Source organism: Gorilla gorilla, chromosome 6 (assembly GCF_029281585.2).
Source record: "Gorilla gorilla gorilla isolate KB3781 chromosome 6, NHGRI_mGorGor1-v2.1_pri, whole genome shotgun sequence".
NCBI lineage: Eukaryota > Metazoa > Chordata > Mammalia > Primates > Hominidae > Gorilla > Gorilla gorilla.
The window spans coordinates 137,837,134-137,848,870 of record NC_073230.2 but is presented as its reverse complement, the minus strand read 5'-3'; the positions used below and the strand labels follow the sequence as shown (position 1 = coordinate 137,848,870).

General features: G+C 42.6%; 2 protein-coding genes across 4 annotated transcripts in view; one reads left to right on the top strand and one right to left on the bottom strand.

Annotated features, from left to right (window-relative positions):
* Positions 1-531: 531 nt before the first annotated feature.
* Positions 532-3,779, top strand: OPN1SW (opsin 1, short wave sensitive). Its single transcript, XM_004046176.4, has 5 exons — positions 532-883; positions 1,168-1,336; positions 1,659-1,824; positions 2,432-2,671; positions 3,660-3,779. The coding sequence occupies exons 1-5, from the start codon at positions 532-534 to the stop codon at positions 3,777-3,779; spliced, it is 1,047 nt and encodes a 348-aa protein (XP_004046224.1).
* Positions 3,780-4,828: 1,049 nt separating this feature from the next.
* Positions 4,829-11,737, bottom strand: part of CALU (calumenin) — a 32,165-nt gene continuing 25,256 nt past the window's right edge. For all 3 annotated transcript variants that reach the window (XM_004046177.5, XM_055392250.1, XM_055392251.1), the window contains exons 6-7: positions 8,637-8,836; positions 4,829-7,242 (exon numbers count right to left, since the gene is read on the bottom strand). In XM_004046177.5, the coding sequence (XP_004046225.2) occupies positions 7,138-7,242; positions 8,637-8,836 (305 nt within the window). In that variant the 3' untranslated portion in view covers positions 4,829-7,137. The remainder of the gene's footprint in view (positions 7,243-8,636; positions 8,837-11,737) is intronic.

Below are 11,737 nucleotides of genomic sequence, written 5' to 3'. Positions count from 1 at the left end.
TTCCATCAAGGCTGTTTACTGATGTATTTCCAGGGCACTCCCCACTCCCAGCCCTTTCCTGCAGCCCAGGGCTGGTTCCTAGCCTCTCAGCAGACTTAAGATGGGCACCTTCCACAAAGGGGCAGATGAGTTGAGGAAAACTTAACTGATACAGTTGTGCCAGAAGCCAAAATAAGGGGCGTGCCCTTTCTATAGCCCCATTAAAAGAACAACAAAAGAGTGGAAGCATCTTCAGTGAATATGGGTCAGCACCTCCTAGACCTCAGGGAGTCCACTTCTGTTCATCCCAGCACCCAGCATTGCATATCCAGATTATTTGAGCCCAATCTCTTATCCTCTGAAGAACACAATCGGCTTTGGGGCCACAAAAGATTTAGGTAGTGGTTTAGGGATTTCTAATCCCAAACTTTGTCCTTGGGAGGTTTAGGATTAGTATTGATCATTCACAGAGCCCAAGTGTTTTTAGAGGAGGGGTTTTGTGGGGTGGGAGGATCACCTATAAGAGGACTCAGAGGGGGGTGTGGGGCATCCATGAGAAAAATGTCAGAGGAAGAGTTTTATCTGTTCAAAAATATCTCTCCGGTGGGGCCGTGGGATGGGCCTCAGTACCACATTGCCCCTGTCTGGGCCTTCTACCTCCAGGCAGCTTTCATGGGCACTGTCTTCCTTATAGGGTTCCCACTCAATGCCATGGTGCTGGTGGCCACACTGCGCTACAAAAAGTTGCGGCAGCCCCTCAACTACATTCTGGTCAACGTGTCCTTCGGAGGCTTCCTCCTCTGCATCTTCTCTGTCTTCCCTGTCTTCGTCGCCAGCTGTAACGGATACTTCGTCTTCGGTCGCCATGTTTGTGCTTTGGAGGGCTTCCTGGGCACTGTAGCAGGTACTGCAGGGGAAAAAGGGGTTAGGGGAAGGCAAAGGTTGCTACTCCACTGGAGGGGGTTCCTAAAGAGGAGTCTGGGGGAAATGAGTCTGGTGCTTTTTAAAATACTGGGGTACAAAGCAACCCAGACTAGAAGTTTGGCTAAAATAGGATGTTTGAGTCTTCACTCCAAATGTCAGTCCAGCCCTGTCTCTCTGTGCTTGCTCCACCCGATCTGTTTGCCACTCTGCCAGCCAGGCTGGGTGGGGCTCTGTCTAGCCCATTATCCTCACATTTCACCACAGGTCTGGTTACAGGCTGGTCACTGGCCTTCCTGGCCTTTGAGCGCTACATTGTCATCTGTAAGCCCTTCGGCAACTTCCGCTTCAGCTCCAAGCATGCACTGACGGTGGTCCTGGCTACCTGGACCATTGGTATTGGCGTCTCCATCCCACCCTTCTTTGGCTGGAGCCGGTGAGAGTGCAGGGCAGTGGTGCTGACTTAACTAGGAGCTCAGGTTGATGTGGGTGGAAAAAGAGCTTGGGTATAACTATTTAGTCTTTGACCTCTACTTTTAAAGAGTTGCAATATGAGGCAAAAGGGCAGTGGGAGACAAGTGCTAACGTTTACTCTGCAGTTGGAATTGCTGTAGCTTCTCCCAGTCAGGACAGAAAACCCCCCTGCTTGAAGCCTTTGGGCATTCCGTGGGTTCTAAGTGGAGAACACAATCCAGGCATCTCAGGTCCCACTGCACTCTTGTGGAGAGTCCAGTGAGCAAGTGTTTGGTCCTTTGCAGGTTCATCCCTGAGGGCCTGCAGTGTTCCTGTGGCCCTGACTGGTACACCGTGGGCACCAAATACCGCAGCGAGTCCTATACGTGGTTCCTCTTCATCTTCTGCTTCATTGTGCCTCTCTCCCTCATCTGCTTCTCCTACACTCAGCTGCTGAGGGCCCTGAAAGCTGTGAGTGGCATTTGATAGTCAGGGAGGAAGGGGTTCGGGGCTCCACATGAGAAGGAAGAGTGCTCTGGAACATAAGATGCCTGGAAATGTCCATAGCCAGAGAGGGTATCTAAAAGCAGCAAAGGAAGTAGGAGGAGGGAGAATGATGGAGATCCAAAGGAACTAGGCCAGGAGATGGGACAGAAAAGAGGCAATCAGAGTGGATGCCCCCTCCCCCATCCCACAGAAAAGCATCCAGACACCGTGCGCAGTGGCTCACGCCTATAATCCCAGCACTTTGGGAGGTCGAAGCAGATGGATCACCTGAGGTCAATAGTTCCCAGACCAGCCTGGCCTACATGGCAAAATGCTAAAATGCGAAAATTAGCTGGGCACAGTGGTGTGTGCTTGTAACCCCAGCTACTCAGGAGGCTGAGACAAAAGAATCACTTGAACCCGGGAGGTGGAGGTTCAGTGAGCCGAGATTGCACCACTGCAACTCCAGCCTGGGCAACAGAGCGAGACTCCGTCTCAAAAAAAAAATTAAAAATTAAAAATTAAAAAAAAAAAAAAGCATCCAGAGGGCCAGGAAAAAGAGGGATGTGATGCTCTCCGTGCTCCACCCCAGGTTGCAGCTCAGCAGCAGGAGTCAGCTACGACCCAGAAGGCTGAACGGGAGGTGAGCCGCATGGTGGTTGTGATGGTAGGATCCTTCTGTGTCTGCTATGTGCCCTACGCGGCCTTCGCCATGTACATGGTCAACAACCGTAACCATGGGCTGGACTTACGGCTTGTCACCATTCCTTCATTCTTCTCCAAGAGTGCTTGCATCTACAATCCCATCATCTACTGCTTCATGAATAAGCAGGTAAAGCTCTTTATTCACACTCCTATGGTCCAGAAGACCCTGGTTCTTTTCTCACCATTGACTTTTAACTCAGAGCACCCTGGACTCTACTCAGGTTTCTAGTAGACGAGGGAAGCCACAAAACCCCCGAGTAGGTTGGGAAGCCTTTGGTAAGCACAGGGAGGAAGGCATGGTTATCAAGACGAGAAAATAGAACCCCGGAGGAAAGAACTTGAGTCAGGAAAATGAAGTTGCTCCAAAGAACAGGATGAATGAAAGCATTTTATTGAAAAGCTCGTGCAGCAAACCACCATGGCACACGTTTACCTATGTAACAAACCTGCACATCCTGCACATGTATCCTGGAACTTAAATAAAATTAAAAAAATAAAATAAAAACTCAGATTCCTCTCAATTTTCAGTCCTTGCATTTGATAATTTCTTAATCATTTCCCTTCCAACTTTTAGCCTGCACGAGCATGTGTGAAGCACAGAAATCATACCACATGCATACATCTCTAAAATATCTTATCATCTGAAGGTACTGGGGGATTTCCTATCCCATCTGAAATCCGAGCTAATAAACACCAAACCCTAAGTGGCAAAAACCCTACTTTCAGATGGTATTGTTTCCTCAATCCCAGAGGTAGACTCAAAACTAATTTGAAACCTCCCTGGATAGAAGAGAATTGGCAGTCCTTTCCAGCTGGGAGCACCTGCTAGTAACGGAGGGGCCTCTGTTGACAGTGCTTACATGAAGCAGGATGGTTTGTGAATTTACCAACAGTGAGGTCTCAGACTTGACCAGTTTAGGATTACCGTAGACCCAGGAGTAGTTCTAGACTGGAATCTAGATAGTTTTCAGGATGGGGAAGATAGATTCAAAACCACCTAAGGGCATTCTGGGTACAAAGCATTGTGCAAGGCTTTGGTGATACAGAGAATGAGGTCTTTTTTCCCATACTTCCTCATCTGCCAAGGTTATCTCCAATTGTACCTTTCTCTCCAGTTCCAAGCTTGCATCATGAAGATGGTGTGTGGGAAGGCCATGACAGATGAATCCGACACATGCAGCTCCCAGAAAACAGAAGTTTCTACTGTCTCGTCTACCCAAGTTGGCCCCAACTGAGGACCCAATATTGGCCTGTTTGCAACAGCTAGAATTAAATTTTACTTTTAAGTAAGTTTCTATTGTCTCCGTCAGAAACCAAACTACTAAAAACACAAAAAAGATGGTAAGAGGAGTGATGGCAGTTTGGGGAGTCAATTTTTCATTTTCTTACTATTGCCTTCTTGCCTACAAAGCTACTGTTTCCACTGGTCTATTTCAGACCGCCCAAAGGCCATTTCAACAATCATCAGTTTCTACTCCTAAGTGGCACCATTCACAGCACTTGGAGAACTGATTTCTACATACAAGGCAACTAAAAAGGAATATGCTTTAAGTTTTCAGTGTATGGATACTTTCCTTTTTAGTAACTTTTTTTTTGTTTCCTGCTGGGGATCCATTCTGAGATGATATATGCTGAATTAGAACAAACTTAAGAAAACACCTTAGAAATGGGAGAGACATAAAGAAAAAAAAAAACAACAAAAAACTTAGTGGCCCCAAATATGAGTTTGAAAGAACTTTTGGATAACTGCTACAGCTTTGGCAGGAACAGCCATGTCCACAAGCCCCTGAGCAAGCACAAATTATTCCAGGTGCTTCCTCCCCGTTGCATTTGGCTAAACCTTTATATTTGTCTTAAACTGTGTGTTTACTAAAGTTAATAGTTTAATTCTCTTGAGGTTCTCAAAATGAATTTGCATGTTTTAATACCATTTGTAAACAATACCAAAATGTTAAACAAAATTGTTTTACCTTATGCTCTATAGATAAACGTTTGTGTACATTCAGAATCGCTTGTGTTTGGTATCAGATAATTATATAATGAGCAGCAGGTCTCTCCAGTTATACGGCCTAATGGAAGTAAAGAAGGGTTATGGCTGTGGTGAGAAGGATGCTAGAAAATACCAGAAAACAGGGAGAAAAGAATAATCATTTAGGAGAAGGCAGTGCTGTCTCTGAGTTTGGGAGAACTTCAAGGAGAGTTCCCATTCTGACATTTTAGAGCATCCATAATTCTAAGCTAGAGTTCTATTTCTTAGAAAATGAAGGTCATACATACCCCATAATGAATGTAAACAGTTTTATTTAGAAACAGATAGGTACCTGTTCACATTGCAGAATATAAAACTTGGTTTACACTCTATAAAAAATAACCAATATCCAAATTCAAGAGAGCTAGCATTCACAGAACACACAATATGGGTGTGTAGCTACTGTTCACCAGCCTCAGGCTTGATTTAAACAAACAAACAAACAAACAAAAAAAATCCAAAGGGATCATTCAAGATGACCGTATAATGCTTGCTGCTGTCTTTGCAGATTAAGGTTTGCTTTTCAAGTGCATGATTTTAACATAAGGCCTGGGCTCTCTGCACCTAGTGAGGTGTGAGGCTCTCTTGCCACACAGTTCACACTCTCACTTAACTAAGCCAGAGTTGGTGGCATTATTAAATTATCACTGGTCTTCTTAATAGTAAAAATGGGGAACCCAGAGGGCAGGAAATTTCCATTACCCTATATTGGGGCTAAACTTAAAAGAGTATATCCACTATCAAGAGCTTAGTACAAAGGCTGGGGTGAAGTTACATTATACCTGGCTTTTTACCATACCAGGGAGCCCACCTCAACATGATTGTGGAAGACCAAAGGATATACCTAGGTTCAGATTATAATAAATCACCCAGCACCACCTGAATGTATTATCCACAAAGATATAGCAATAATAAAGGTTATATATACATATATTTATCTTGGTAACCTGAGGGCTAAAAACGTGGAATATGATAATTCTTCTCAAGAGGTCCATCTGTAAGAAACGGACCCAAAAGGACAGTGTTTGTGTTGCATAAAATATGGGTAAAGTGGAGTTGGGAACAGAGGGTGGTTTCTTTAGCTCTTTCCACATCTCTCTTTGATAAGGACAGAAACCCTGTTGATTCATGATAAACGTTTCCTTTTTTTTTTTTGGCAGCGGGGAGAGGGAAAGAGGAGGAAATGGGGTGTGATGGGTCAAAGGCAGGAAAGGTGAGCCATGGTCCTCAAACCAAACAGCCCTCTCTGTAGGTCCTCTGATCTTTGAGTGTGAGCTCAAGCTCTCCAGCGGACACAGAAAAAGGCCTGGTAGTAAGTGGTTTGCATTGTGAGGTATGAGGATCCCTGGTAAATTCAGCAGCATGTGGTTTTTGGAAATCAGCCCACAAGATAAGAACACTGCAACCAAACTCATAACTAATACTGCTAATTTAACTATTGTCCAAAAGAGAAAGGGAAGAAGAAAAAAATCCCCACTATACTGGGAGGTTCTAGGCTTTCCTATAAGTTATCCAAATAGTTTTTTTCTAATCTCAGGGTTTCTTAAGAGAATTCCCATTCACTGACCATTTCTTTCGTTAAAGGCACTTTCAATGACATGATTGGAAAGGAGTGAATTTTAATTGTAGTGAAACCAAGATTAATTCCTTGGCACACCTGGGAAGAAGAGGAACCGGATGGGGGCATTTACAGTGATTTCAACAGGCAAATAATTAAGTCTTGAGCATTTCAACAGATGCACACCCAGAAAAAAAATGTATGCCCCGAAAACACTTGTATTTTTCCTTTAGTTTTCCAGCTGTTTCTTTCTATAGCTCTGCAAAGAGATCACATTCACTACTTGATTGATTTTCAAGACACTGGCCCTAACTCTTCCCACCACAGCTGTGCTTGACAAAATTAGCCAACAGTCAGTCCTACACGGGGAAAAAGAAGAAAATCAATTTGGGCCAAGCTTTCCTAGAGCAAAGGGATCTTTCCTTGCCCAGGTAATGGCAGGTTCAGTTGCTGGACCTATAGCAACTGAATGTAATATGTGGCCCCTACTACCTGTGAAATGTTGGACTTTTTGACAGGCAAAACTAAGTGTTCTCTCTCTAAATATAAATTGTGGAGCATATATTTTTTTTCTTTCCTCTCTCCTGAACATTTCTTATTGATCTCAGGCTTACAAAATTAGTTAAGTGAGAATTATTAAAATCATATAAGGGGTTGAGAAAGAGTAAAGAGCTAATGTTTGTCTACATGTGTGAGTTGAGGATCTTGATCCTTCATATCATACTCCCAACCAGAGAAAAATACAAAAATAAACACGCCATGTTAATACATAATACAAAGTGTAAATCTACAAACACAAGTGTACTAATTAGAGTTGTTCCTCAGAAGCACGGCTTCCCTCCAGTCCCTCAGAGAGGAGGAGGAATGGGGACGGGATGGTTTTCATTACACCTTTTCATGTCTTAAAAAGTTTGTAATAACAGTCTCAGTAGCGCAAACAATTTCATGTGAAACCAGAAGCTGTAAAAATAAATTACTTTTGAGGAAATGAGGGTTCCTCTGCAGCTCAGAACTCATCATGCCGTACTAAGGCCTCCCCAAAATCTGTGGCCTGGCTGCCAACAAATAAGTCATACTTGTCAACGATCTCCTCCTTGGTAAGCTTGCCATCCTGAAAGTAGAGATAGCAATGAATTGAAGAAGAACATACTTCCCATTAAAAATTCAGAAACACTGTTATAGAAGAATTGGGGTTAATCAGAAGTTAAGATTCTCATTTCTACTAAATTAAGTGTGAACTACTCAGCCCTCATTCCCCCTACATACATATGAAGAGGGAAGAAAACAGCAATTACACATTCCCTGTTTTGTTTTTTTTTTTGAGACGGAGTTTCGCTCTTGTTGCCCAGGCTGGAGTGCAATGGCTCGATCTCAGCTCACTGCAACCTCCGCCTCCCGTGTTAAAGTGATTTTTCTGCCTCAGCCTCCCGAGTAGCTGGGATTACAGGCATGCGCCACCGCGCCCAGGTAATTTTGTATTTTTAGTAGAGACGGGGTTTCTCCATGTTGGTCAAGCTGGTCTCGAACACCCAATCTCAGGTGATCCGCCTGCCTCGGCCTCCCAAAGTGCTGGGATTACAGGCGTGAGCCATCGTGCCAGGCCAATTAAACATTTCTTTTATCAAGAAAGTTAAAAGTGGAAGGGTGGAAAGAATATAACACAACAACTCAATGCTAGAGATAAAGGTTTGTTTCATGAGGAGAAAACTCTCCTTTTAGAGGAAAATATGGAACATCTCCTAGATAGGGATGACTACATGCATTTCCTTTTCTCATACATCTCAGGACACAACACCTGGCTACTAAAGTGACTTTGAGCAAGAACTTAAAGCAGATCAACACTTAAAAAGGCTCTAAAATAAAAAACTGAATTTGAAATTGAAGATTAGCCTAGACAAAAGTATACTCAGAACACTGAAAATCTCCATCTTTAGACCGATTTTCAGCTTACTCCAAGCAGGGCAGGAGTAATCTCTGAAGCAGGTGACTGGGCTTAGGGACAACAATACTTTTAACAAAATACCTCAGATAATTAATTGATCAAGGACAATTTGAACAGGCTCCAGAGAAAAGCTGATTTATAGCCCACACAAAGGACCCAATTTAAAAAAGCGTATTTGATTTAAGAAGGAAACAACCAGCTTTGAGTAGACAGAATGGGCCTGTAATAGGTAAAGGAACAAATGAAGTAACAAAGAAAAAAAAAAAATTCCTGGGGATCTAAAAATACCTGATGATGCATGCTGGGCACAGGCTACACACAAAGGCTCTTTTCTGAAGCCAAATTTCCTACAATGCTATCAGCACTGGGCAAAAGGATTTCTAAAATGAGATCAGATAGCTAGTGCTGCCCTGAATGGTTTTAATCGCCAGATTCAGATACTTGGCTGACTTAGACTAATTAAGACCTTAAATGCTCTATGCACCGTAACAGAAACTGTTCAGGTGATCCCCTAGAAGCATACTTCAATCAAGGATAGATCGTGTGGGCCTCGCCAGACTTACCTTGTTTTGGTCTGATTCATAGACCAGGTGCCTGGCTTCTGCCTCTGCATGATCATAGTCTGAGGGAAGGATCCAGTCTTTGGTCTCTTCCTTGTCCATCTTCCCATCACGGTTCTTATCCCGAAATTCAACAAACTGCTCTCGCTCTGTCTTTACCCATTCTGGCTCATCAGTATTCCCATCATGGCTGTACATGTCACCTGGGTACACAGACATACATACAAAAGAAGGGTTTGTCTTTTCCCAAAAACTGCCTCATGCTAATCTGGCCTAACCCTTTTTCCTCATCCATTTGTTTGGAACCCAACAGCAGCTGCAAGGGTATTTTAGGCCAGACAGACCTTAGAAAGCAAGGTATTTTCCTAAGGCTTAATCACTTATCTTGCAACAAGAATATTTCCAGCTGCTGATTTGAAGTCACATGAGAGCAAAGAGTTCTTATACCTTAATAAATGCAGAAATAAGAGGAGAGAGCTACCATCAAGAAAGATTTAGACTCGTTCCCTACATTTCATTTCACCCTAAGGTAGCTAATTAAACTGGACCACTTGTTTTAGAAAGGTGTAGCCAATTACTACAAAGAGTCCATTATACCAGTGGCCTTCAGTTGAGACAAGCACGCCCCTGGGGAAACAGGAACACTGTCAAGGAGTACACTGAGAAAGGTCAGTCAAGAGAGAATCAAATTCCAGATACTCAGTTCCACATATAGATTTTTCCAAAAATTGATCTTCATAAGAATGTACCTCTGGCCATCAAGGCTTTTTTCCCATCTCCCCCCTTTCACAACTGCCCTTGTCCCGCTTTATAAAAGAAAGGCATATTTTCAACCATTTTGAAACTGGAGTGTAAAAAGCTCCAAGATAATGAAAAAGAAACAATTAGAAATACTAGTGTCTGGACGGGCGTGGTGGCTCACACCTGTAATTGCAGCACTTTGGGAGGCCTAGGCAGGCAGATCACCTGAGGTCGGAGTTTGAGACCAGATCACCTGAGGTCAGGAATTTGAGACCAGCCTGGCCAAAACGGCAAAACCCCATCTCTACTAAAAATACAAAAATTAGCTGAGCATGGTGGTGCGTGCCTGTAATCCCAGCTACTCAAGAGGCTGAGGCAAAAGAATCACTTGAACCCAGGAAGCAGAGGTTGCAGTGAGCTGAGATCGTATCACTGCACTCTAGCCTGGGCGACAGAGCAAGACTCTGTCTCAAAAAAAAAAAAAAGAAAAAGAAATACTAGTGTCAGTCTTGAGAATGCAAATGTCTGAAAAAAATGAATAAATTCGTTTGCATGTCAAAAGGTTTTAAATTCTTTGCTTTAAAAAAAAAAAACCTTGAAAAATGGCCTAATTGAGTTTTAGCTAAGGGATCATTAAACATAATTTTTGGGCTGGGTGCAGTGGCTCATGCCTGTAATCCCAGCACTTTGGGAGGCTGAGGCGGGTGGATCACTTGAGGTCAGGAGTTTGAGACCAGCATGGCCAACATGGTGAAACCCCGTCTCTACTAAAAATAAAAAATAAAATTAGCCGGGCATGCTGGCCCACACCTGTAATCTCCAGCTACTGGGGAGGCTGAGGCAGGAGAATCGCTTGAACCCCAGAGGCAGAGGTTGCAGTGAGCCGAGACCGTGCCTCTGTACTACAGACTGGGTGACAGAGAGAGACTCCACCTTGAAACAAACAAAACCCATAATTTTTGATGATAGATTACATGATTTCTGGCATGTAACTCAAAAGGAGTTCCAAGAACTAAGCAATATTGCTATGACAAATCTTCCATTTCCATCAACTTATTTACTAATGTAAACAAGGTCTGTTAGTACTTCCTCTAAAAAATAAAAATTAGGAATTGGTGCTGAATCCCATTTCACTCTAGGGATAAGTAATTGTCATCCATGGATATGAAACTATTTGAAAAAAATGTGTCAAAGAAATGCATTTAAAAATATATAAATATAAAACGTCTGTAATAAATGTTATTTTGTTCAATTGTGTATTAATAATTGTAATAGTAACTTAACACAGAAGACTCTAAAAACACTTAAGAGCCATATCACAGAACACCATTTTCCATATTTCAATTTACATACACAATGTTCTTGCAAATAAGAATGTCAAAGTGACTAAGGCTTCAAGATAAAATATGTCAGAATATAATTCTGTTGAGGAAGTAAACTGCAAATGAATCTAACAAATAGAAGGCTGACTCGTGAGTTTGAGATCAGCCTGGACAACATGGCAAAATCCCTACAAGAAATACAAAAATTAGCCAGGCATGGCAGCATGCACCTACAGTCCCAGCTACTCGGGAGGCTGAGGCAGGAGGATGGCTTGAGCCTAGGAGATCGAGGCTGCAGTGAACCATGATCATGCCACTGCACTCCAGCCTAGGTGACAGAGTGAGACCCTGTCTCAAAAAGAAAAAGAAAAAAAAGAAACAGGAGGTCGGGTGGCTGATGTCTGTAATCCCAGCACTTTGGGAGGCCAAGGCAGGTAGAGCTCTTGAGCCCAGGATTTCCAGACCAGCCTGGGCAATGTAGGGAGACCCATGTCTATAAGAATAATAATAAAAAAAATCAGCTGGGTGTGGTGGTGCTCTTCTGTGGTCCCTGCTGAGGTGAGAGGATCACTTGATCTCCCCACCTTGGAGATCAAGGCTGCTGTGATTGTGCCACTGCACACCAACATGGGCAACAGAATGAGACTCTTGTCTTTTTAAAAAAGAAGAAGAAGAAGAAGAAACAGGATGCGTGTAAAATGTCCAAGTTGGTTAACAGTTTATTCATTTATTTTTTTAAGACAATATCATGTGGTGACTGATAAGTAGTATAAATATCCCCAAATCCCTATAAATTTAAACAAAAAAAAGGGCAATTAAGTGATGGTCACATTGTTGCTAACCAAACACCATAACTTAAAAAAAAAAAAAAGTACCAAAGAAACATTTCCTTTTTAACTATTATGAAATGTAAAAAATTACAGATATTTTCTTATATACCCACAATGCCACTTTCATATTTTACAAAATCAATTCCTTGGTATCATCTAATACCCAGACTGAATTTAAATTTCTTGATTATCTTTTTAAAGTTGTCGTGTC

Coding starts and splice junctions, on each gene's coding strand:
- OPN1SW (XM_004046176.4), top strand. CDS start 532: ATGAGAAAAATGTCAGAGGAAGAGTTTTATCTGTTCAAAAATATCTCT. Junction 884..1,167: donor CTTCCTGGGCACTGTAGCAG/GTACTGCAGGGG, acceptor ATTTCACCACAG/GTCTGGTTACAGGCTGGTCA. Junction 1,337..1,658: donor CCCTTCTTTGGCTGGAGCCG/GTGAGAGTGCAG, acceptor GGTCCTTTGCAG/GTTCATCCCTGAGGGCCTGC.